We start from the raw sequence: 22984 nt of genomic DNA on the forward strand, positions 1-22984 counted from the left end.
GCTCTTAGTCAAAGGCACTCAAATGTTAATTTCATCATATGTATACACCATAATGCCTTATTTAAATAAACAATCCAGTCAGTCATTTCTACCACCATGTACTATGTACGGTATCTACTGAAATGTGGCGTGAAGGAAACCAAAACTCATGCCGCTCCTACTCCCTCTTCAAATTAGCAGTTTACCTTCTGAGACTCAGTAACAAAACAGTATATGGGAAAATAGAAAAATAAAAACCAGAAACAATAGTACATAGGGTATAATAGGAAAAGCAGAATGAACGGTACATATGGATGGACTAAGGGATCTATGCATGGAACATGCAACTTGGGGTGGGGCACAGTGGCTCATGCCTGTAATCCCAGCCCTTTGGGAGGTGGAGGTAGGAGGGATCACTTGAGCCCAGGAGTTTGAGACCAGCCTGGGCAACATGGTGAAACCCTATCTCTACAAAAAATAAAAAAATTTAGCTGGGCATCGCTTCATGTACCTGTGGTCCCAGCAGCTCGGGAGGCTGAGGTGGGAGGATCACTGGAGCCCATGAGGTAGAGACTACAGTGAGCCACGATCACACCGCTGCACTGCAGCCTGGATGACAGAGCAACACCCTGTCTCAAAAGAAAAGACAAAAGCAACCTAGTAAGATTTATACACTAAAAAATCCTTACATAGAAGGCTCACATATGACTTTTTTTCTTTTTCAGTTCCTGGTAACTCACAGAACATAAATACTTCAGGCAAATGCATCAGTGAAGGAAGGATTCAATCTCCTGCAGTGATAACTAGAAAGGATAACTCAGAGTTTCACTATGGATTTTTTCCAATCCCCTTAACTCATAGTAACATACCAATCATATGTTGGTGTTTCCAAAACCGATTTTGTCCAGTGGCATGCCCATGCACCCATATGCCTGCCCTCAACTCATACCCTGTTAATTTTTTTGGCAGACAACACTTAAAACTCAAACATTGACTTTCATTCTCCTCCAGATTTATTTACTTAAGGCTGCCATGGTTTCTCTTCAGGTTGAAATATTTGGGGGTAGGTAAACAATGTACCTGCACTAGTGAGTATTCAAATCAGTATTGTTCTCAACAACATATGACTAGCAATTAGTCATGCTAAAATCTGAACCAATTCTACATTTGGTAGATGTTCTCATGCTTGTCATTCTTTCCAGTAGCCCCAAAATTGTGTGCATACTATGTTACTTCTGAAAACCTCATTTGTTTTAAAAGTGGTTCTATTACAGAATGAGTGATCCATTTCAGTGGAGGTTGTTGCAGCTACCACATACACAGAGAGCATAAGTGCCGTCAACTTGCAGCTACAGATCTTTGTTCACTTTTACAGTGAAGGCTCCGTGTGTGAATGGATATATGTGGGTCATTACGATAAAACAGTATTAAAGGAGAAAATCTACTCCCAGATTCTTTTTGGACTACAAAGACATTAAAAGCACTAGCTTTAAAAGACCATTTATTAATCTTATGTATTTACAACTCACAAATTAAAATATCTATTACCAGTAAGTTATTTTGTTTGGAAGAGGCTTTACCTGTAATTTGTACTTTTATTTCTGATGGAAGAGAATTCCAGGTTTTTTGTTTTTTTGTTTTATTTTTGAGACAGAGTTTCACTCTTGTTGCCCAGGCTAGAGTGCAATGGTGCGGTCTCGGCTCACTGCAACCTCCGCCTCGCAGGTTCAAGCGATTCTCCTGCTTCAGCCTCCCAAGTAGCTGGATTACAGGCACCTGCCACCAAACCCAGCTAATTTTTGTATTTTTAGTAGAGATGAGGTTTCACCATGTTGGCCACGCTGGTCTCGAACTCCTGACCACAACTGATCCACCCGCCTTGGCCTCCCAAAGTGCTGGGATTACAAGCGTAAGCCACCACACCCAACCCAAGTTATCTAATTTTTACATTCTTCTTTCTAGATATTTTGAATCACAGTATCTGGCTATCTTAGGAAATTTCAATGAAAGCCCATTAACAGGCTTTCTAGAAAGTTTCCTATCTCTGAAAAGAAGGTCCTACTGACTCTCTTGGCCACTGCCACATACGGCTTCTAAATAACCTATTGTGAATAGCATATTCCAATACAAATAATGATGACATCGAGTGACTAATATCAAATGTATACCAATATTATTCCAATGGCAAAGTTTAAATATGTAACAGCAATACAATAATGAAAACTAATTGATTAAATAATTGAAAACTAATTGGAATCTCTTCAAGAAACACAGTAACAGGGAACGTAGAGGCAGCACAAGGATTATTTTAAGAATGTATTAAAGAAATCTGACATTTAAATAACAAAAGCCCCTCCAGGCTAAATATTGTTCCTTTGCACTCATTTTGTTACAGCCCAAATGAAAATATTTTAAAGCTTTATGAAAATTACCATAAATTACTTTCTCTATAACTTCTCCTGCATGGTTCTAAAATGTTCATAATGCTATAATTTATTTACTTAATTTTATATGAAGATATAAAAAATAAATATTGCCATGCATATTGTTGACATTTTAAAAACCCACAAATAACTTAAAATGCTGTTTAGAGAAATTACTCCTACATACTAGTATGGAAGATTCAAGCAAGTCTGAGTTTTTATAGCATCCTCAAACTGAAAAAGCTTCAAAATAACCGAATTTATTATTTTAGAAATAGAGATGGGGTCTCATGCCATGTTGCTCAGGCTGGACTTCAACTCCTGGGTTCTAGTGATTCTCTCACCTTAGCCTCCCAATGTGCTGGTATTACAGGCATGAGCAGCCACTGCACCTGACCAAAACAAGCCAATTTAATGCCCTTAAATGGTCAAAATGTAATATTAAGGAAAAGAAAACAATACAAGCCAAAATTGGAGTGCAAACACCTTTTTTGCTATAGGTTTTAATTGAAAAGATCTGTGAACTAAAGGGAGTATTTTCCAAGGGCATGCTGGAAACAGAAAATGAAATAATAGAAATTTCCCATGTTTCTATCCTTCCTCTGGCATTGTCTTATCCTATTTGTTTCCTGAAACATCCCGTTAAGACTCTTGTGATTAAAAAGACAAAGCAAGTATTTATAAAAGTCCATCGGGTTCCTCAGTAAAGCTGAAGTCACATACTAGAGACAGGTGGTCTGAAGGATAATTGAAGGAAGGTAGCCTGTTGGGTCCAATCTGTTCTTCAGTGAGCAGATCGAGAGCTGACCTTACATTCAGAGCATGTTTAGAATACCAGATGTAATCCAGGGTGTGCCTGCACTCCCCTGAGGTCCGGATCTTCCAGGTAGTGTATGGGGGTTCTGACTGCCCATCAGCACTCAGCAGCTTGTAGGCGCTGTTCAGGTTGAGGCTAGAGGAAGCAAAGTGTTTGTAGACCTCTTCTGTTGGCTCTGCATTGAAGTCCCCACACACAATAAGGGGAATCTTGGCTCCTTGGGTGATGTTTTGCAGGTTCTGAAGGAGGTCACAGCCTTGAGCTGATCGAAACCGCTCCCAGCCAGTGCGTGCTTTTAGATGGGTGACAGCAATGCAGAACTGTCGGCCTGACTCCTTGCACTCCAGGGTCTGTGCAATGGCCACCTGGTTGGTTTTCAGTGTCATGGCTGTCAGCCTAATATTGGCACTGTTGACTAGCTTGAATCGGTTTTGAAGAAAAAATAAGGCACAGCCATCTGGTCCATTGTTGTGTTCTACATCTAGACAAGGTGACCAGGGTTTGGGGAAAAACGTGCCTTGATAACCTAGTCTACTGAGGAGTGGTTGGAAGGTGTCAAAATAGTGGTCCACCTCTTGAAGGCACAATATATCAGGCTGGTAGGCCAGGATTTCTTCTAGGATGAGACATTTCCTTTCTTCCCATTTGAGTGCTTCAACAGGGCATTGTACAAAGTTGTCTTTGCCTTCTCCAAGAGCTGAAAAGAAAAAGCCAGTCAGCTGTCAGGTCTTAGAGAACCATAACTTCAAAGTACCCAGGAGGTTTGGCATCACTCAACACCCTCAGAATGCTTCCTCTGCTTCAAAAGCTTGGAGTAGTTCTCTGTCCAAACTGTATTACCCTATCCAAACTAAATCACCTCTCACTATGTGGATGAAGCACACAACAGATCTTTTGTTTCAGAACTATTTCATGTAACTATATTCCAGGATATCAAGATCTTACTTAAGGAAACTGCTTTGCAGTCCCAGGGATCTAAGCTATGTCAAAAGAAAGAAATGTCAATTAAAAAAAATTTTTTTTTGGTTTTTTAAAACACCAAATATTTAACGCCAAGTATTAGTTTTAACCCTGACTATTATAGACACTACTCAGAATGAATGGGACTTATTTTATGGAAAAAGAATCAAAGATTGGTAAGTCACGGAATCTCCTCTTATTTTCCATGAAAAAAAAAAAAATCAGGCCCTTGATTTTCTTAAAATCTCAACTGCTACATAAAGATTGACACATCTGTTTTTTAATTTGGCAGACCCAGGAAAGAAATCCTTTCTACCATAACAAAATAATATACACACACGTATATATATACACATACATGTATATATATGTATTTTTTTTGAGACGGAGTCTCGCTCTGTCCCCCTGGCTGGAGTACAGTGGCTCAATCTCAGCTCATTACAACCTCCATCTCCCAGGTTCAAGTGATTCTCCTGCCTCAGCCTCCTGAGTAGCTGGGATTACAGGCACACACCACCACACCCAGCTAGTTCCTTTTGTATATTTAGGAGATGGGGTTTCACCATGTTGGTCAGACTGGTCTTGAACTCCTGACCTTAGGTGATCTGCCGAACTCAGCCTGCCAAAGTGCTGGGATTACAGGCGTGAGCCACCGCGCCTGGCCACAAAGTAATAGAGAACTGAAGCAACATCATTTTGGTCTCAAGTTATATAAATGAGTATGAATAATATGGCCACAAAAATACCTAGACTCACCTCCACCCACACAGAGCTGCCATTTTCTGCATAAAGTTCTGTGTTACCCAGCTTCTTCCCTGCAAATGGTATCGTGGTGCTATGGACTGAAAGCTGGGGGCAACAGAAAGTTTGAGGCTGTTCCATTCAACTGCCTAATAAAAGGCAGGGTTCTTCAAATTTGGATCTGCTGGGAAGTAGACAGACTTTCATTGTTCATGGATAGTCCACAAACATGGAAGGTGTAAAGAATAAACCGTGAGTTACTTGCTTTAATTGTAAAAACCAGGTCAGGTGCGGTGGCTCACGCCTGTAATCCCAGCACTTTGGGAGGCCGAGGTGGGTGGATCACCTGAGGTCAGGAGTTCGTGACCAGCCTGACCAACATGGAGAAACCCCGTTTCTACTAAAAATACAACATTAGTTGGGTGTGGTGGCGCATGCCTGTAATCCCAGCTACTCAGGAGGCTGAGGCAGGAGAATCACTTGAACCCGGGAGGCGGTGGTTGCAGTGAGTTGAGATTGTGCCATTGCACTGCAGCTTGGGCAACAAGAGTCAAACTCCATCTCAAAAAACAACAACAAAAAACCCAGATGACTCCCTGTCTTAACCTCTTCTAGGAGCTCTCCATGCTGTTCTAGTCACCCTATCCTTCTACACCTCCATCTGCCCACACTTCTTCCTTCCATATAAAACATCAGTGACCTGAGGATGTGCAGAAGCAGAAAGGCAGTCACAGCAAACTTGACTGCACAGGCACAAAAGCATCGGGCATACCTTGGGCGAGGATGTTCCACTGCATAACCCTTATAGGCGGGTGGGTACTAGGGCAGTCTGTCCTCAGATCCACAAAATCCCTCTGGAACCGGGGAGGTCGGGTGTGCAGGACGGCCCTGCATTCCTCAAGAAGCTCTTTAGGATCGATGGGCTCCAGATGTTCTGGGTCAGGTGACACCAAATACTCTGGGTGCTGGGAGGCAGCGCTGCTGTTCAGTGTCTTGGCAAGAGCACTATAGAGTCTGCTTGTACCGGTTCCCATGGAACACGCTACGGAAAAGGAAATCACAATTACACATTCAGCTCCTTTTCCTGACTTCTCGCCCAGCACAACTGTAAGATAAACATTTACTGTCCACAGAAACCAGGAGCTCAATTGTTGCCATATTCATGTATAAAGTCATTTCTTTTTTTTTTTTGTCTTTTTGAGATGGAGTTCCGCTCTTGTTGCCCAGGCTGGAGTGCAATGACGCGATGTCGGTTCACTGCAACCTCTGCCTCCCAGGTTCAAGCAATTCTCCTGCCTTAGCCTCCCAAGTAGCTGGGATTACAGGCATGCACCTTTACCCCCTGCTAATTTTGTATTTTTAGTAGAGATGGGGTTTCTCCATGTTGGTCAGGCTAGTCTGGAACTCCCGACCTCAGGTGATCCGCCTGCCTTGGCCTCTCGAAGTGCTGGGATTACAGGTGTGAACCACCACGCCCGGTGTATAAAGCCATCTCTACAGAGGCAGAATAAAGGAGTTTCCAGGTTCCAGCTTTCTACTAGGACAGTTAATTTAAGTACTACCATTAAAACTAATCTCTGATTAACAATGAAAACTCATCCTTTTAAGGTAGAAATACCTTGATCTTGATGGCCTCTTCTAACCTAGGATTTGTCTTTGTAATTTATAAACCCAGTCTTAAAAAAAGAGCATGGCGGCCAGGCACGGTGGCTCAAGCCTGTAATCCCAGCACTTTGGGAGGCCAAGACGGGCGGATCACGAGGTCAGGAGATCGAGACCATCCTGGCGAACACGGTGAAACCCCCTCTCTACTAAAAAATACAAAAAAACTAGCCGGGCGAGGTGGCGGGCGCCTGTAGTCCCAGCTACTCGGGAGGCTGAGGCAGGAGAATGGCGTGAACCCGGGAGGCGGAGCTTGCAGTGAGCTGAGATCCGGCCACTACACTCCAGCCTGGGCGACAGAGCGAGACTCCGTCTCAAAAAAAAAAAAAAGAAAAAAGAGCATGGCTTAACAAAATCTACATTCCTTTTTCTATATATCTTAATAAGAACTTAAAAGACTAGGCTGGGCATGGTGGCTCACACCTGTAATCCCAGTTCTTTGGGAGGCTGAGGTGGGTGGATCACTTGAGATCAGGAGTTCGAGACCAGCCTGGCCAACATGGCGAAACCCCATCTCTACCAAAAATATAAAAAATTAGTCGGGTGTGGTGGTATGTGCCTGTAATCCCAGCTACTCAGGAGGCTGAGGCAGGAGACTCGCTTGAACCAGGGCATGGTGGTTGCAGTGAGCCGAGATCACTCTCCTGTGCTCCAGCCTGGGTGACATAGCGAGACTAAAATAAAAAAAAGACTAGTTTGTGGCCGGGCGTGGTGGCTCACGCCTGTAATCCCAGTACTTTGGGAGGCCAAGGCGGGCGGATCACGAGGTCAGGAGATTGAGACCATCCTGGCTAATACGGTGAAACCCCGTGTTACTAAAAATACTCTAGGCCGGGCGCGGTGGCTCAAGCCTGTAATCCCAGCACTTTGGGAGGCCGAGACGGGCGGATCACGAGGTCAGGAGATCGAGACCATCCTGGCTAACACGGTGAAACCCCGTCTCTACTAAAAAATACAAAAAACTAGCCGGGCGCGGTGGCGGGCGCCTGTAGTCCCAACTACTTGGGAGGCTGAGGCAGGAGAATGGCGTGAACCCGGGAGGCGGAGCTTGCAGTGAGCTGAGATCCGGCCACTGCACTCCAGCCTGGGCGGCAGAGCGAGACTCCGTCTCAAAAAAAAAAAAAAAAAAAAAAAAAAAAAAAAAAAAAAACTCTACTAAAAATACAAAAAATTAGCCAGGCTTGGTGGCAGGTGCCTGTAGTCCCAGCTACTCGGGAGGCTGAGGCAGGAGAATGGCGTGAACCCGGGAGGCGGAGCTTGCAGTGAGCTGAGATCCCGCCACTGCACACTCCAGCCTGGGCGACAGAGTGAGACTCCGTCTCAAAAAAAAAAAAGACTAGTTTGTAAGAAGTGAAATGTTAGAAAGCCCATGTTAATGTTAATCCTGGGTGAGAAATTAGGTAATAGCAGGCTGCTTGCTACCCTGGTCATTTCATCTATACAGATCCCTCTGTTGGGGAAAGTAATGGCTGGATTCTTTCCCATTTCTCTTAGATGTTAAGTGTAAATCAAGGCTTGGGCTTTCTGTAGAACTCTGAACTTCATTGAGTGGTATAGTCTATAATCTAGTATCAATTGCTGGATTTCTTAAAATCCAGAAAAGGGGCTGAGGCCAGAAGGGGTTAAGAGTAAGCTGAGTTTGGTCAGCTAACTTCCATCCAGGGCACTACCTTCTCATGAGTTGCCCACATTTCCTGGGATCCTAGAAAGACAAAGAGCAAGGAAAAATGCAGGAAGCACCAGTTACTTTGTCTTCCCAAGTAATTTTTAGTGTTTCGCTTTTTATAATTCATTAAGGAGAATAGAGCATAATCTTCAACTAATTAGCATTATGTGGCAGTTCACTTGAAAGCAGTTGATTGCTTTTAGAGGTCAACTATGTTTTATTTTCATTATAGTATAAATCAGGGGCACGTTTTACTGGGAGTAATGTCCAAATTTCTGTGTATGATAAAGGCAATCTGGATTTCCCTCTCCTGAAAGATACAAAGTTTTCTTTATAAAATATAAACATTTTATAAATGTAAATATTATATAAAGTTTTCGTTATAAAATTTGGCAGGCTCATCAACCACATCTCAAACTAGCAGTCAATCAAATTAACTGTGGCAGGTTACAAAGGAAATTCAAATATTTACCACCAAATGTCCTTGAACATTAAGGTCAATGAGGATGCAAGCATGCTTTTTTTGTTCCTTCCTGTCTACTCAAAGTAGTTTTTCCCGCCAGTAAGAAAGCTAGACTACAGCAAATAAACACATACTAATTTTCCCAACAAACATGGCAGGTGTGTGTGCATCCGCAAGCAAGCATGTGCTCCTACAAGCACACACACACACAACTGTTTCCAAACTGTTTGATTTCAATAATTTCATTTTAATTGATCTCTGCCTGAGTACATGGGTCCAAAGGAAGAAACTGTCTTCACGGCTGGCAGTACAAGTTTTGAAAGTCTTTCTTCTTGTACTTTTTTTTTTTTTTAACTTCCTGTAGGTTTTTTGGGGAAAACAAACAAAAAACAGCCAAACATCCAAGTGTGGTCTCCTGATTAGCAACATCGGCATCACTTGAGATGGTGATCCCCAAACTGTGAGCTAACATGTCCCAGGGAACCACAGCAAACTCACAGGGACACCATGGTATATTTTATTTTTAAATGTGAAATAAACAGTGACGTTTGACACCTGTCAGGCTCCGGGCAGACTACTAGCTTGATGTAGAACTCAGTTTCAATAGGACTGCCCTACAGTCCTTTGCCTTTATCTTTGCCAAGCTGAGTTTTAGGGTGGTTATATGAAAAAACTACCATTTACAAAAGTGAGTGTGGAGAAAGAAGGATGATAGTGTCCAATGGGAGTCAAACATTTAAGGAGTATGTGAAATCAGAAAAGCAATCCTGAACCACACTCCTTCTAAAAATTTAGAAAAACCAATGTCACATGAAGAGCATAAAGAATAGAACAGTATCAGACAGTGAAAGCATGCCAGAAACATGTGCCCAGGAAGCAAATCAAACTGCATCCTATTGCAGAGTGAGCTAAGTCTTTAAGAAAATGATACAAGGCTGGGCGTGGTGGCTCAGGCCTGTAATCCCAGCACTTTGGGAGGCCAAGGCAGGCGGATCATGAGATCAGGAGATCAAGACCATCTTGGCTAAGTCGGTGAAACCCCATCTCTACTAAAAAAATACAAAAAAAAAATTAGCCGGGCATGATGGCACACACCTGTAATCCCAGCTACTCTGGAGGCTGAGGCAGGAGAATGGCGAGAACCCGGGAGGTGGAGCTTGCAGTGAGCTGAGTTCATGCCACTGCACTCCAGCCTGGGCGACAGAGCGAGACTCTGTCTCAAAGAAAAAAAAGAAAAGAAAAGAAAATGATACAAGAGGCTGGGCGTGGTGGCTCATGCCTGTAATCCCAGCACTTTTGGAAGGCTGAAGCGGGCGGATCACCTGAGGTCAGGAGTTCGAGATCAGCCTGGCCAACACAGCAAAACCCTGTCTCTACTAAAAAGGCAAAAATCAGCCAGACATGGTGTTGGGCGCCTGTAATCCCAGCTACTCGGGAGGCTGAGGCAGGAGACTCGCTTGAACCCGGGAGGAGGAGGTTGCAGTGAGCCGAGATGGCGCCATTCCACTCCAGCCTGGGCAACAGAGCAAGGCTCCGTCAAAAAAAAAAAAAAAAAAAAAAAAAGACATGAAAGAATAACCTAAATCAGAATTAGAAAACTCAGAAATGAGACACCAAAAAGAATTAACAATAAAAATTAAAAAGAAATGAGAAAAAGATCAGAGTCAAACTAAGGGTTGCATTTGTTTTAAATAAAAGGGAGAAAGTGACAAATACTAAAAATGAGCAAAGACCCAAAATATGAGTAATAGCAGTTCTTACAGATGAAGACCAATGAAAGGGAGCAAAATAAACCAAGAAAACTTTTAAAAACAATACTTAAAAAGTAGATATTGAAAAAAACACATTGCAAACTTGAGAGTATCAACCCAAAATGACCAACACCAAGTGGACTATTAAAAAAAAAATCAGATTATCATCAGACTTCAACTGCAATGTTTTATGTGAGAAGAAAATGAAGTAATCTATTTAACATACATAAAGTGTAAGCCAAGGATTTTATATCCAGCAACACTAGAATATTGTCTCCAAGAGCCCCTTATGAGGAATCTACTAGTGCAAGGATTGGTGCTTTTGTACAGTCCTCAAGCTAAGAATGGCTTTTTTTTTTTTTTAACGGAGTCTCACTATGTTGCCCAGGCTGGTCTCAAACTCCTGAGCTCAAGCCATCCTCCCATCTCAGCCCCGCAAAGTGCTGGGATTACAGGCATAAGCCACCACACCCGACAAGCTAAGAAAGACTTTTACATTTAAAAAATGTGTTAAGTACACACACACTCACGAATACATTAACAGGACCATTTTTGGCCCACAGAGCCTAAATATTTACTAAGCAGCCTTCTTCCAAAGAAATTTGCCATACCTAGAACTAGAGAACAAGCTTCAGACCAAAATGACCAGAAACATTGGTGTAAGAACTGGTGCAGAGCACTAAACATAGAGCTACTTAGCAAATCAATCCTAAAGGAGACTGTCAGGGAGAATTCAGTATATAACGGCTATACGGCCCAACAATGAACACGAAGATTTAATACCCCAAAAAAGGAGGTGGCAGGATGAGAAAAGCATCTTCAATTTAAAAATGTTAAACTTTTCCATAAGTTTAATTGTAGCGATAACTAGCAATTATGACTGAGTGATCATAATTAGTAGTGGTGATATTGGCACTGCCATTCGGAGACTGCTGTGTATATATGAGATGAATCAAATGGGATAGTCTATCATTCCGTGTTGTCTCTTGGGGGATCTAGTTTTTGAAATGCATTTAATAGGCTGTTAGATACAATTCTAAAGGAAAACATTCTTGTTAAAGCCAGCTCATTTTGAACCAATAGCAGATTATCAAATCTGGTCATCTACCTTATTTGGCCTCAGAGCCTCTTGGTGGTTTTCAACAGAAGACTAAGCTTTTGAGATGCAGGATATACTGCAGCATGGACAAATTCTAAGGCCTCAAAAGAGCAATTCTAGTCCCAGTTCTATGACTATTTAGCTGTGCCACAACTCTCTAGACCTGCTTATCTAACTTTTTAAAATTTATTTTATTTATTTATTTGTTTGAGATGGAGTCTCGCTCCACCACTAGGCTGGAGTGCAGTGGTGTGATCTCGGCTCACTGCAACCTCCACCTCCCAGGCTCAAGTGATTCACCTGCCTCAGCCTCCCGAGTAGTTGGGACTACAGGCGTGTTTCACCACACCCCACTAATTTTTGTATTTTTAGTAGAGACAGAGTTTCACCATGTTGGCCAGGCTGGTCACAAACTCCTGACCTCAAGTGACCCACCCACCTTGGCCTCCCAAAGTGCTGAGATTACAGGCGTGAGCCACCGCACCCAGCCTTTTTTTTTTTCTCCCAAAGGGCCTGTTTTTTGTAAGGGCCTCACTCTGTTACCCAGGCTGGAATGCAGTGCTATGATCATAGCCCACTGCAACCTCAACTCCTGGGCTCAAGCCATCCTCCCACCTCAGCCTCCCGAGTAGCTGAGACTGCAGGTGCACACCACCACACCCAGCCAAGATCTGCTTACTTCTCTTTAAAATGAGGGCTTACGTGATCTTAATTTTCCAAGATCAGGTGGAAAAGGCATCTGGGTTAGAACAGGGAAAACTCTTCAAATCTATGTTCCTATGTTCCTCATCCCTACTGTTGAGGATATGAGACATATCTTCCTATTAATAAAAGTTGGGCCAGGTGGGGTGGCTCACACCTGTAATCCTAGCACTTACGGAGGCTGAGGCGGGAGGTTCCCTGGAGTCCAGGAGTTCGAGACCAGCCTGGACAACACAGTGAGACCCTGTCTCTACAAAAATAAAAAAATAATTATTATTATTTAAAAAGATGTTTCATTCAGAATTTCTATTCTCGTATTTCAAAAACAATGAATAATTATTGTCAGGTGTGATAACACTACTCATATATGGAATAATACACTGCAATTTGCCTTTCAAGTTTTATTGGCATAGCCCTTTTGCCCTTGTTTCCGCAGTAGATTAATTCATCTGAGAAAGATATTATTAGGCTACATTTTGAATAAGAGACTAGATAGAGAGGAATCATTAGGAAGTGTTTACTACAGTCTTGTCTCTGCCCCCTTAGACCTTACAGGAAACCCGAAGATATTCCCCAAGGTGGACTGATGCAACACTGCCTGCCAGAGTATTTAACCACAACATGACACAGGACAAGCCCTCTAATACTAAGTACCTGGGAAACATTAGTCTGTTGCATAATGATCATGAAGTTAGGACAGAGAGATACAGATGGTCCTGAAAGACATTTCCACTCATCCACCCTTGTTCTAGACAGCTTACTGAGGGACTCCCTTGTGTCAGGCTGTTCTGTGCTCCCTGCAATTCGAGTTATGCCAATAAAATATGTGCTGATATTTTCCCTCAAAAAATTAGCAAGTATTTGGGGAAAGATTAATACTCATGAATTCATGACAGAAAAACTGGGTGCTAACTATGCAGAATCACTAGGGTATAATAAGAGTTAAAACAATCAGGATGGATAAGACTAACCAGAAAAAGGACTTTGAAAAAATAGGATTTAGATATGAAACTCTAATTTGTGACAAGTATACCACTTGGCCCACCATGGGTGGCCACTCTCATCTTCTGCCCCACTCAAACCACAGACATAAATGGCTGTTCATTAATTTTTTTGGTCAAATCTTTGAGTTGGAACCAGGCACAGTGGCTCACACTTATAATTCCAGCTACTCAGGAGGCTGAGGCAGGAGGCTCACTTGAGGCCAGGAGTTTGAGGCCAGCCTGGGCAACATAGCAAGACTCTGTCTCTCTAGAGAAAAAAAATTAAAATCTCTCTAGGAAAAAAAAAAGTTTGAGTGCCTATTGTGTACCAGACACTACCCTGGAGATATATCACTGAGCAAAACAGAGGAGTATCTCTGCCCTCATGGAGCTTGTGTTCTTTGTAGTGGGGAGAGACAAACAAGACCCTGTATACAAACATATATATATGTGTGTAGTCTGTCATATAATGAAAAGTGCTTTGGAGAAAAATAAAGGGAAAAGGTGGAATAGGGAATGCTTGTGGGCAGGGAGCTGTTATTGGATATGTGACGCTTATGGAGGCCTCACCAAAAGATGGAATTTGAGCAGACACTGGGAAGGGGTAAGGAAATAGCCTCGCTGGAGACCTGATAGAACATTCCAAGCAGAGGGAACAGCAAGTGCAAAATCCCTGAGGAACATGTGTAGCAAGCTTGATAAACAGAGGGGACTACGGTGGCGTGAACAGTCTGAATAAAAGGAGATGAAGTCAGAGAAAAAGCAGTGAGAGGGAGCGGATCGAGTAGGGCCTTGCTGGTCTATCTAAAGACTTTGGCCTTTAACAGAGATGGAAGCAGCTGGAGAATTCTACTCAAGAGGAGAATCTGATTGACATTTTAAAAATATCACTGGTTGATATATTTAAAATACACTACACTACAGGAACATAGGGCAGACAGGAGGAAACTCATTTGAGGAAACGTACAATAATCTAGGCAAGAGATAGCAGGGGTGAACTAGGGGGGCAGCAGTGAAAGTGGTTGGATTCTCAATAAATCTAAAGTTGGATCCAACAAGTTTTGATAACTTGGATGTGATTTGTGACAGAGCAGTCAAAAAGGAGCCTGAAAGCTGGGTGTGGTGGCTCATGCCTGTAATCAAAACACTGCTTTGGGAGGCCAAGACAGGAGGATCGCTTAGGGTCAGGAGTTCGAGACCAGACTGGGCAACATCAGCAGCCCCCGTCTCTACAACAAAACAAAACAGAACAAAAACAAATTAACCAGGTGTAGTGGTGTGCATCGGTAGTCCCAGCTATTCGGGAGGCTGAACTGGGTTGCTTGAGCCCAGGAGATCGAGGCTGCAATGAGCTGTGATCATGCCACGGCACTCCAGCCTGGGTGACAGAGCGAGACCCTATGTATCTCTTAAAAAAAACAAAAAAGTGTCCACAGTTTCCAGCTGAGCGACCAGAAGGATAGAGTTGCCAACTACAGTGGTTAGGAAGACTTGACAGGGTTTACAGAAAATAGGAGTCCAACAATTAGATGACTGGCATTCAGGAGAGAGTTACAAACTGGAAACAAACATTGAGAGATATTAATGTACAGAAAAGACTGAATTGAGTTAGAAAGATCAAAGGATTGAGATCTGGGAAATCTGCAAAAGCAACATGAAATGACATGGCCAGAGAAGTAGGAGAACGTGAGCTGCGCAAAGTGGCTCACGCCTGTAATCCCAGCACTCTGGGAGGCTGAGGTGGGCAGATCACTTGAGCCGAGGAGTTTGAGACCAGCCTAGGCAACATGATGAACATGTTTTTTGTGTCTCTACAAAAAACACAAAAATTAGCTGGGTGTGGTGGCATGTGCCTGTAGTCCCAGCTTCTTGAGGGGCTGAGGAGGGAGGATCACTTGAGCCCAGGTGTTTGAAGCTGCAGTGAACTGTGAACACGCCACTGCACTCCAGCCTGGGTGACACAGCAAGACCCTGTCACAACAATAACAACAACACAACAAACAAACCAGGGCTAGGGAATTAATAACAAAGTAAATACTAGATAGACTTTACATATTATTTTTATACTTATGGCACAGTGCTAAGGCTTACTAAGAACTACCTAGGGACTATAATGTAGTGAGTCTACGTATTTAAATTTGTAAACTAAAGAAGACTGAAGATTGAGGGGCACCTTTTTCTTCTCCTCACTTTATTATGGTTTGAATGCATGTGCCCCAAAGGTCATGTATTAGAAACTTGATCCCCAAAGCAGCAGTGTTGGGAGCTGGGCAATGGGAGGTGTCTGGTCATGAGGGCATGGCTCTCATCAATGGCTTAATACCAATATGGTGGTGGGAGAGACACAGTGCTGTTGCAGGGGTGGGGGGTTTCTTATAAAAGGGCGAGTTCAGCCCTCTCTTGCCCTTCTACCTTCGGCCATGGCATGACACAGCAACAAGGCCCTTACCAGATGCCAGCCCTTTGACTGAACTTCCCAGCCTCCTGAACTTTAACTATATTTTCAGTTCTCATCAGAATCCTAGGAAGCAGATACTCTTATTTTGCCAATTTCAAATGAGGGAATAGTCTGTAATCCTAGCACTTTGGGAGGCTGAGGTGGGTGGATCATTTAAATCCAGGAGTTTGAGAGTAGCCTGGGCAACATAGAGAGATCCTTTTCTAGATGTAATTAAAAAAAGAAAAAATTAGCTGGGCATGGTGGCATGTGCTTGTGGCTAGGGCAGGAGGATCACCTGAGCCCGGGAGGTGGAGGCTGCAGTGAACCATGATTGCACCACTGCACTCCATCTCTCAAAAAAACAAATAAACAAAACAAAAAACAAAATGAGAGAATAACTGAGTAACAAGTCTCATTGTTTCTCACCTACTTTAAAAAACAACTTAACATTCCCTTTGTTTTTTTTTTGGAGATAGGGTCTCACTCCATTGCCCAAGCTGGAGCTGTAGCGCAGTGGTGCCGTCACAGCTCTCTGCATCCTCTAACTTCTGAGCTCAAGCAAACCTCCTGCCTCAGCCTAAGCAGCAGGGATTAGAGGTATATGCCACCAACTCCGGCTAATTTAAATTTTTTTTTTTTTTGTAGAGACAGGGGTATCACTTTGTTTCCAGGCTGGTCTTGAACTCTTGGCTTCAAGCAATCCTCTCAGCTCAGCCTCTCAAAGTGTTGGGATTACAGGCATTGCCACCATACCCGGCCTAACATTCAACGTTTTTGAGATGGAGTCTCACTCTGTTGCCCAGGCTGGAGTGCAATGGCGCAGTCTCAGCTCACTGCAACCTCTGCCCCTCACCCAGTTCAAGCGATTCTCCTGCCTCAGTCTCTTGAGTAGCTGCGATTACAGTGGCACGCCACCACACCTGGCTAATTTTTATATATTTAGTAGAGATGGGGTTTTACCATGTTGGCTAAGCTGGTCTTGAACTCCTGACCTCAAGTGATCCACCCACCTTGGCCTCCCAAAGTGCTGGGATTACAGGTGTGAGCCACCACACCTGGCCACATTCACTTTTTTTTTGTTTTGGAGACGGAGTCTCGCTCTGTTGCCCTGGCTGGAGCACAGTGGCACGATCTTGGCTCACTGCAACCTCCGCCTCCCAGGTTCAAGCAATTCTCCAGCCTCAGCCTCCCAAGTAGCTGGGACTACAGGTGCACGCCACCACACTCAGCTAATGCACATTCACTTTTTAATTTTTGAGTATCAACCATTAAAAAAAAAAATTCCTTTCATACATAAATACATGTTGATTTCCAGGATTTCAAACCATCTACTTAAGTTTTATGCCTTAATAGGAGTTGCTATTCAGGACTTTAAAAAGATTTTCAAACATTCATAATAGCTCAATATTCAAAGCTTATTTCCTAAGGCTAGACAGCACAAATAATTCACCCACGTGGCAATTAAGACACTGAAAAGTACCAAATCTTGACAAAACCTCTGCTGAACTCTATTTGGCACTCAAATTGGCTTCGGGTCTAATTTTATGTGTTTGGAAATTTTGGATTTGATTCCACACATATTTGGCTTCTGCTCACAATTCACTTTTCACAGACACAGTAATTCTCCTTTCTTTTTTTTATTAAAAAAGAATTTTAAAAAATAGGGACGAGATCTCACTAAGTTGCCCAGGCTGGCTTCAAACTCCTGGCCTTCAGTGATCTTTCCACCTCAGCCTCCCAAGGTGTTGGGATTGGGTGTGAGCCACTGCAATGGGCCAGCCACCATTCTCAATGCAACACAAATTACAGAATTCATACAGTTAACAGGCACATCAAAATAGCTTTATCTCTTCTGCCTAGTGTCTATTTAGCAACATCACCCCATCCCCTGCCACCGATTAATTCTTTAAGCACATTTTTACATACATTTAGAACTGGATGTCTTAATTCCTTGTACCACTGTTATTAAGACCTCACTGCTATTTTACTGTATAAGAATATAACTCTTCGGCCGGGCGCGGTGGCTCAAGCCTGTAATCCCAGCACTTTGGGAGGCCGAGACAGGCGGATCACGAGGTCAGGAGATCGAGACCATCCTGGCGAACACGGTGAAACCCTGTCTCTACTAAAAAATACAACAAACTAGCCAGGCGAGGTGGCGGGCGCCTGTAGTCCCAGCTACTTGGGAGGCTGAGGCAGGAGAATGGCGTAAACCCGGGAGGCGGAGCTTGCAGTGAACTGGGCGACAGAGCGAGACTCCGCCTCAAAAAAAAAAAAAAAAAAAAAAGAATATAAGTCTTCTTACCTTTATAAACAGCCTTTAAAGAACTGCCAGAGAATTCAGATTATTTAGATTTCTGAAATACAGTAGTAGTATGTGATCTCCCATTTGGTAATACCTGTACTTTCCTAAAAAACACAAGTGGGAGGCTGGGCGCGGTAGCTCACACCTGTAATCCCAGCACTTTGGGAGGCCAAGGTGGGTGGATCACCTGAAGTCAGGAGTTCGAGGCCAGCCTGACCAACATGGTGAAACCCCATCTCTACTAAAAATACAAAAATCAGCCAGGCGTGATGGCAGGCGCCTGTACTCCTAGCTACTTGGGAGGCTGAGGCAGGAGAATCGCTTGAACCTGGAAGGTGGAGGTTGCAGTGAGCCGAGATCGCACCACTGCAGTCCAGCCTGGGCGACAAGAGCAAGACTTCCTCTAAAAAAAAAAAAGAGAGAGAAAAAAAAACAAAAAACCCCACAAGTGGGCCAATCACAAATATATTTGAATATATGTACACCCTTAATACTACCAATTACTACACACTTCTAAAGCAATCAGGCAGATCACAATTCAAGTTCCTAAGAGTGCTGACCATAAGGAAAACGGTCGGGCTGCAATTAAACACCTTCACATTAATAATTAGAATGCTGGATGACGACCCCAACAGTCGAGGCCCAAACTGACTGGGCCCACCGTTCCAAGCACTCCTAACAGCACTCAGGAATCACTCAGGGCAGACCCGCTCCCCACAGCTCCACACAGGGTTCCTTCCTCGGGCTGCCCAGCAACTGCCTGTTCTAGGCTTTGCCCAAACCATTCAGCGTCTAATTACTTCTCTCACAGTTTACGTTTAGTATCTTGAAATGGTGGCCTGGCAAAAACGCTAATTAAAAACCAAGCAACAGCCAGGATTATCTTGAGTACGCACCTGGGAAGCTATGGAAGTTGATCAACCTCCGCCCGAGGAAACCTTGAAGCACACACAACACAAAAACTGTAAGCCATCAACGGCACAGGAAGGCATCCCTGAAACAGCAATCCAATGCTGCCATCTACTGGCCATGCGTGTTGAACACAAAACTAAGCTAATTTAGCAGCTGATTTTCATTAGCCTTCTTAGAGTAGGTTCCAGAATACCTGGCTATCTTCAATACAAACGAGAATTCACACAAGATAACCACCAACTTTAAAGCAGCCTGGATGTTGGATATACAATATATTTATTTAATATATATTGAAGGAATCAACAAAGATTCACAGCAAACAGGCCTAGCTCTATGGATCAACCAATGGCTCTTCTTTTCTTATACCTGGCCCATTTTTCCTACTTAGGGTACCCTTGGATATTTGAACTACGACCTCTGTCCTTTACTCATGAGACTTTAAGCCTCCCAAGGGCAGGGGCTGTTTCTCTTATTTACCATTTCCCCCAGGATCCAGTCCAGTGATTTAAACAATTAATAAAAGATGGCAAGTGACAGCAAAGTACCAAGAAATTCTGTCAAACACTGATGGAGGACCACCTTTTATTGGTGGAGCATTTTATGGTATACCAAGCATTTTTAATTGCTGTAACCAGTTACCTGCTCAAGAACCCATTGGTCATTATTTACACCACTTTATAGATAAGAACACTAAGGTTCAGAAGTGTAAATGAGGTCCTAAGTTACCATTAAATGTAACTCTAGGCCAGGCGTGGTGGCTCACACCTGTAATCTCAGCACTGTGGAAGGGCAAAGCAGGTGGATCACCTGAGGTCAGGAGACCAGCCTGGCCAACATGGCCAACAACACCGTCTCTACTAAAAATACAAAAAAATTAGCTGGGCTTGGTGGCAGGTGCCTGTAATCCCAGCTACTCAGGAGGCTGAGGTTCATAAGAATCGCTTGAACCTGGGAGGCAGAGGTTGCAGTGAGCAAAGATTGCGCCACTGCACTCCAGCCTGGACGACAGAAGCAAGACTGTTTCAAAAAAAAAAAAAAAAAAACTATCTATCTTTCTAAATTTTTGTGAAACTTTGGTGTGCACCCATCAGCAATTAAAGCAAAACTCAAACAGTGTGACATGTCTGCAGTTACCTTCAAATTTTACATGATGTGGGCTTTTATGACATGAATTTCCAGATCCTAGAGACTGGATTTTAAGTGCCAATTTAGGCAGAAGGATCGCTTGAGCCCAAGAACTTGAGACCAGCCTGGGCAATGTAGTGAGACCCCACTGCTATTAAATTTAAAATAAAAATAAACTAAGTGCCAAGGTAAGAAGATATTACTGTGTGGTAGAAATCAAATATTTTAGTTAGTGACCGACCAGGCTCCCAGTCTGTTACTGAGTGCCACTGACTGACTGTGACAGGCCTGCCTCGAGTACTGAGCCTTATAGCTGAAGCCTCAGCTCTCCCCAGGAAGTTCAGCCTGTGGTTCAGCAGAGGCAAGTCTTAAAGCACGGACTCAAGTTAGGCTGTCTGAATTCAAATCGTGGCTCCACTTTTTACTAATAGGATCCTGGATAACTTATTTACCTCTCTGCTTCTTCATTATCTTCTTCATATGGATAAGTGTAACCTACTTTATTTGGTTAGTGTGAGGATTGAGTTAAACTAGAGGTACTTGGCACATCCTAAGTGATTAGCTAAATGTTAGCTATTCTGTTTCATTCTGGAAAACTCACTTTTTTCCTAGGCATAAAGAGAAGGCTATTATTCAGCTGGGCGTGGTGGCTCATGCCTGTAATCCTGGCACTTTGGGAGGCCAAGGTGGGTGGATCACTTGAGGTCAGGAGTTTGAGACCAGACTGACCAACATGGTGAAACTCCGTCTCTATCAAAAATACAAAAATTAGCTGGGCATGGTGGTGGGTGCCTGTAATCTCAGCTACTTGGGAGGCTGAGACAGGAGAAGTGCTTGAACCCGGGAGGAGGTTGCAGTGAGCCAAGATTGCACCACTGCACTCCAGCCTGGGCGACAGAGCAAAACTCTGTCTCAAAAAAAAAAAAAAAAAAAAAAAGAGACTATTATTAACATTGGAGATAATGTGCCAGACTGCTTCCAACTATTTTCATTATTCTGTCTCAAATCTGGTGAAGTGGGTATCATATTCACCACTTGCCAGGCATGGATCAGGTAACTGCAGAGCTTTCTCTAGATTGCACAACCAGTAAGGGGGCTGGCCCTGGAGAAAGTTACCTGCACCTTGGACTGCTGCTCGTCAGCATCTCCAGCCATGCTGATACCGCGTCAGGGTAATTGCGATGCAGCTGTCCTGCCTGGCCCCGGACAGACACAGCAGCCCATTCTTCACACCAGGAAGACACAGAGGTCAAGTTCCATCTCCTCCATCTGTCGACGTCACAGTCATCACAGCACACATACTGGCACAGCACAGAGTGTACAAAGCAGTGTCACGACCCGCATGGCATTACCAGAGAGATCAAGTGAAGGTCAGAACTCCCAACCTAACGTGTCTAAAAATACAAGCACCTAGACTGAGCGTGACAATTCAAACAACCTCTCTTTGCCAGGAGGCAGTCACAGACCAGACAAGAAAGCTGAAGCGTCATCCAGACAAGACTGAGCCATACCTTCAGCCATGACAGACTCATACGGAAAAGCTCTCTAAGGAGAAGGAAATCCCTCCATGATAAATGCTTAGTTTAACATGTTCGATTGGTGCTCCATTGTCTATTGGCTGACAAATCATTTCCACGAGCTGGGCTTTTCTAGCACATTCCTCTGAAATACAAACGTGAAAAGGCAAAACCTAAAAATCTGGTGATCCCCCATCACTAACATTTCTGGGACACTTGGAAAAATGACGTGTTTTTACAGTTGTGAGTGGAAATATGAAACTATGAGGAGCCTTCTGGTGACTGTACAGAGCCCTCTCTAGATCAGGATCTACCGACTGTGACCCATGAGCTAACTCTGGCAGCGTCCTGTCTTTGTGCTGCCTGCAAGCTAGGAAAGGCTTTTGTACTTTTCAATGGTTGGGCGGGGGGGGAACCTTAAGAACAGTAATATGTCGTGACATGTGAAAATGATATGAAATTCAAATTTTAGTATCATAAAGTTTACATATTGTACTGTCTACAGCTGCTTTCACACTATAACCACAGAGCTTAGTAGCTGCGACAGATATATGGCCCAGAAAGTCTAAAATATTTACTAGCTGGCTCTTTATGGAAAAAGGTTGCCAACCTCTGCTCTACATTATATTAAAATGAGCCTTTAGCCAGGCATGGTGGCATGCGCCTGTGGTCCCAGCTACTTGGGAGGCTGAGGCAGGAGGACTGCGTGAGCCCAGGAGGTTGAGCCTGCAGTGAGCTGTCTCTGCGCCACTGTACTCCAGTCTGGGTGACAGAGGAAGACCCTGTCTCATTAAAAAAAAAAAAAAAAAAAAAAAAGGTCAGGCATGGTGGCTCCCACCTGTAATTCCAACACTTTGGGAGGCTGAGGTGGGCAGATCACCTGAGGTCAGGAATTCAAGACCAGCCTGGCCAACAGGGCAAAAACCCCATCTCTACTAAAAACACAAAATTTAGTCAGGTGTGGTGGTGGGCACCTGTAATCCCAGATACTTGGGAGGCTGAGGCAGGAGAATAACTTGAACCCAGGAGGTGGGGTCTGCAGTGAGCCAAGATCATGCCACTGCACTCCAACCTGGGTGACAAGAGTGAAACTCCGTCTCAAAAAAATAAATAAATAAAATAAAAAAGTATAAAAATTTTTAAACAATGAGCCAAACATGGTGACACATGCCTATAGTCTCAGCTACTCGGGAGGCTGAGGCAGGAAGATCCCTTAAACCCAGGGGTTTGAGTTCAGCCTGGGCTACATAGAGAGACCCCATCCCTAAAAGAATTGGCCAGGCACGGTGGCTCACGCCTGTGATCCCAGCACTTTCGGAGGCTGGGATGGGTGGATCACCAGAGGTCAGAAGTTCAGGACCAGCCTGACCAACAGGGTGAAACCCCATCTCTACTAAAAATACAAAATTAGCTGGGCGTGGTAGTGCATGCCTGTAATC

The 22984-nt window shown here is 43.6% G+C and overlaps 2 protein-coding genes across 2 annotated transcripts in view; one reads left to right on the forward strand and one right to left on the reverse strand.

The window, feature by feature from the left end:
- Window positions 1-1328, forward strand: part of LOC105493260 (E74 like ETS transcription factor 2) — a 135128-nt gene extending 133800 nt beyond the window's left edge. The window contains exon 11 of the transcript XR_011620962.1: window positions 705-1328. The gene's annotated coding sequence lies outside the window, so the exon portion shown is untranslated. The remainder of the gene's footprint in view (window positions 1-704) is intronic.
- Window positions 1329-1463: 135 nt separating this feature from the next.
- LOC105493258 (nocturnin) overlaps window positions 1464-22984 on the reverse strand; it is a 32496-nt gene continuing 10975 nt past the window's right edge. The window contains exons 2-3 of the mRNA XM_011760772.3: window positions 5693-5962; window positions 1464-3916 (exon numbers count right to left, since the gene is read on the reverse strand). Of these exons, the coding sequence (XP_011759074.1) occupies window positions 3081-3916; window positions 5693-5962 (1106 nt within the window). The 3' untranslated portion in view covers window positions 1464-3080. The remainder of the gene's footprint in view (window positions 3917-5692; window positions 5963-22984) is intronic.

This window comes from Macaca nemestrina, chromosome 3 (assembly GCF_043159975.1).
Source record: "Macaca nemestrina isolate mMacNem1 chromosome 3, mMacNem.hap1, whole genome shotgun sequence".
NCBI classification, from domain to species: Eukaryota; Metazoa; Chordata; class Mammalia; order Primates; family Cercopithecidae; genus Macaca; species Macaca nemestrina.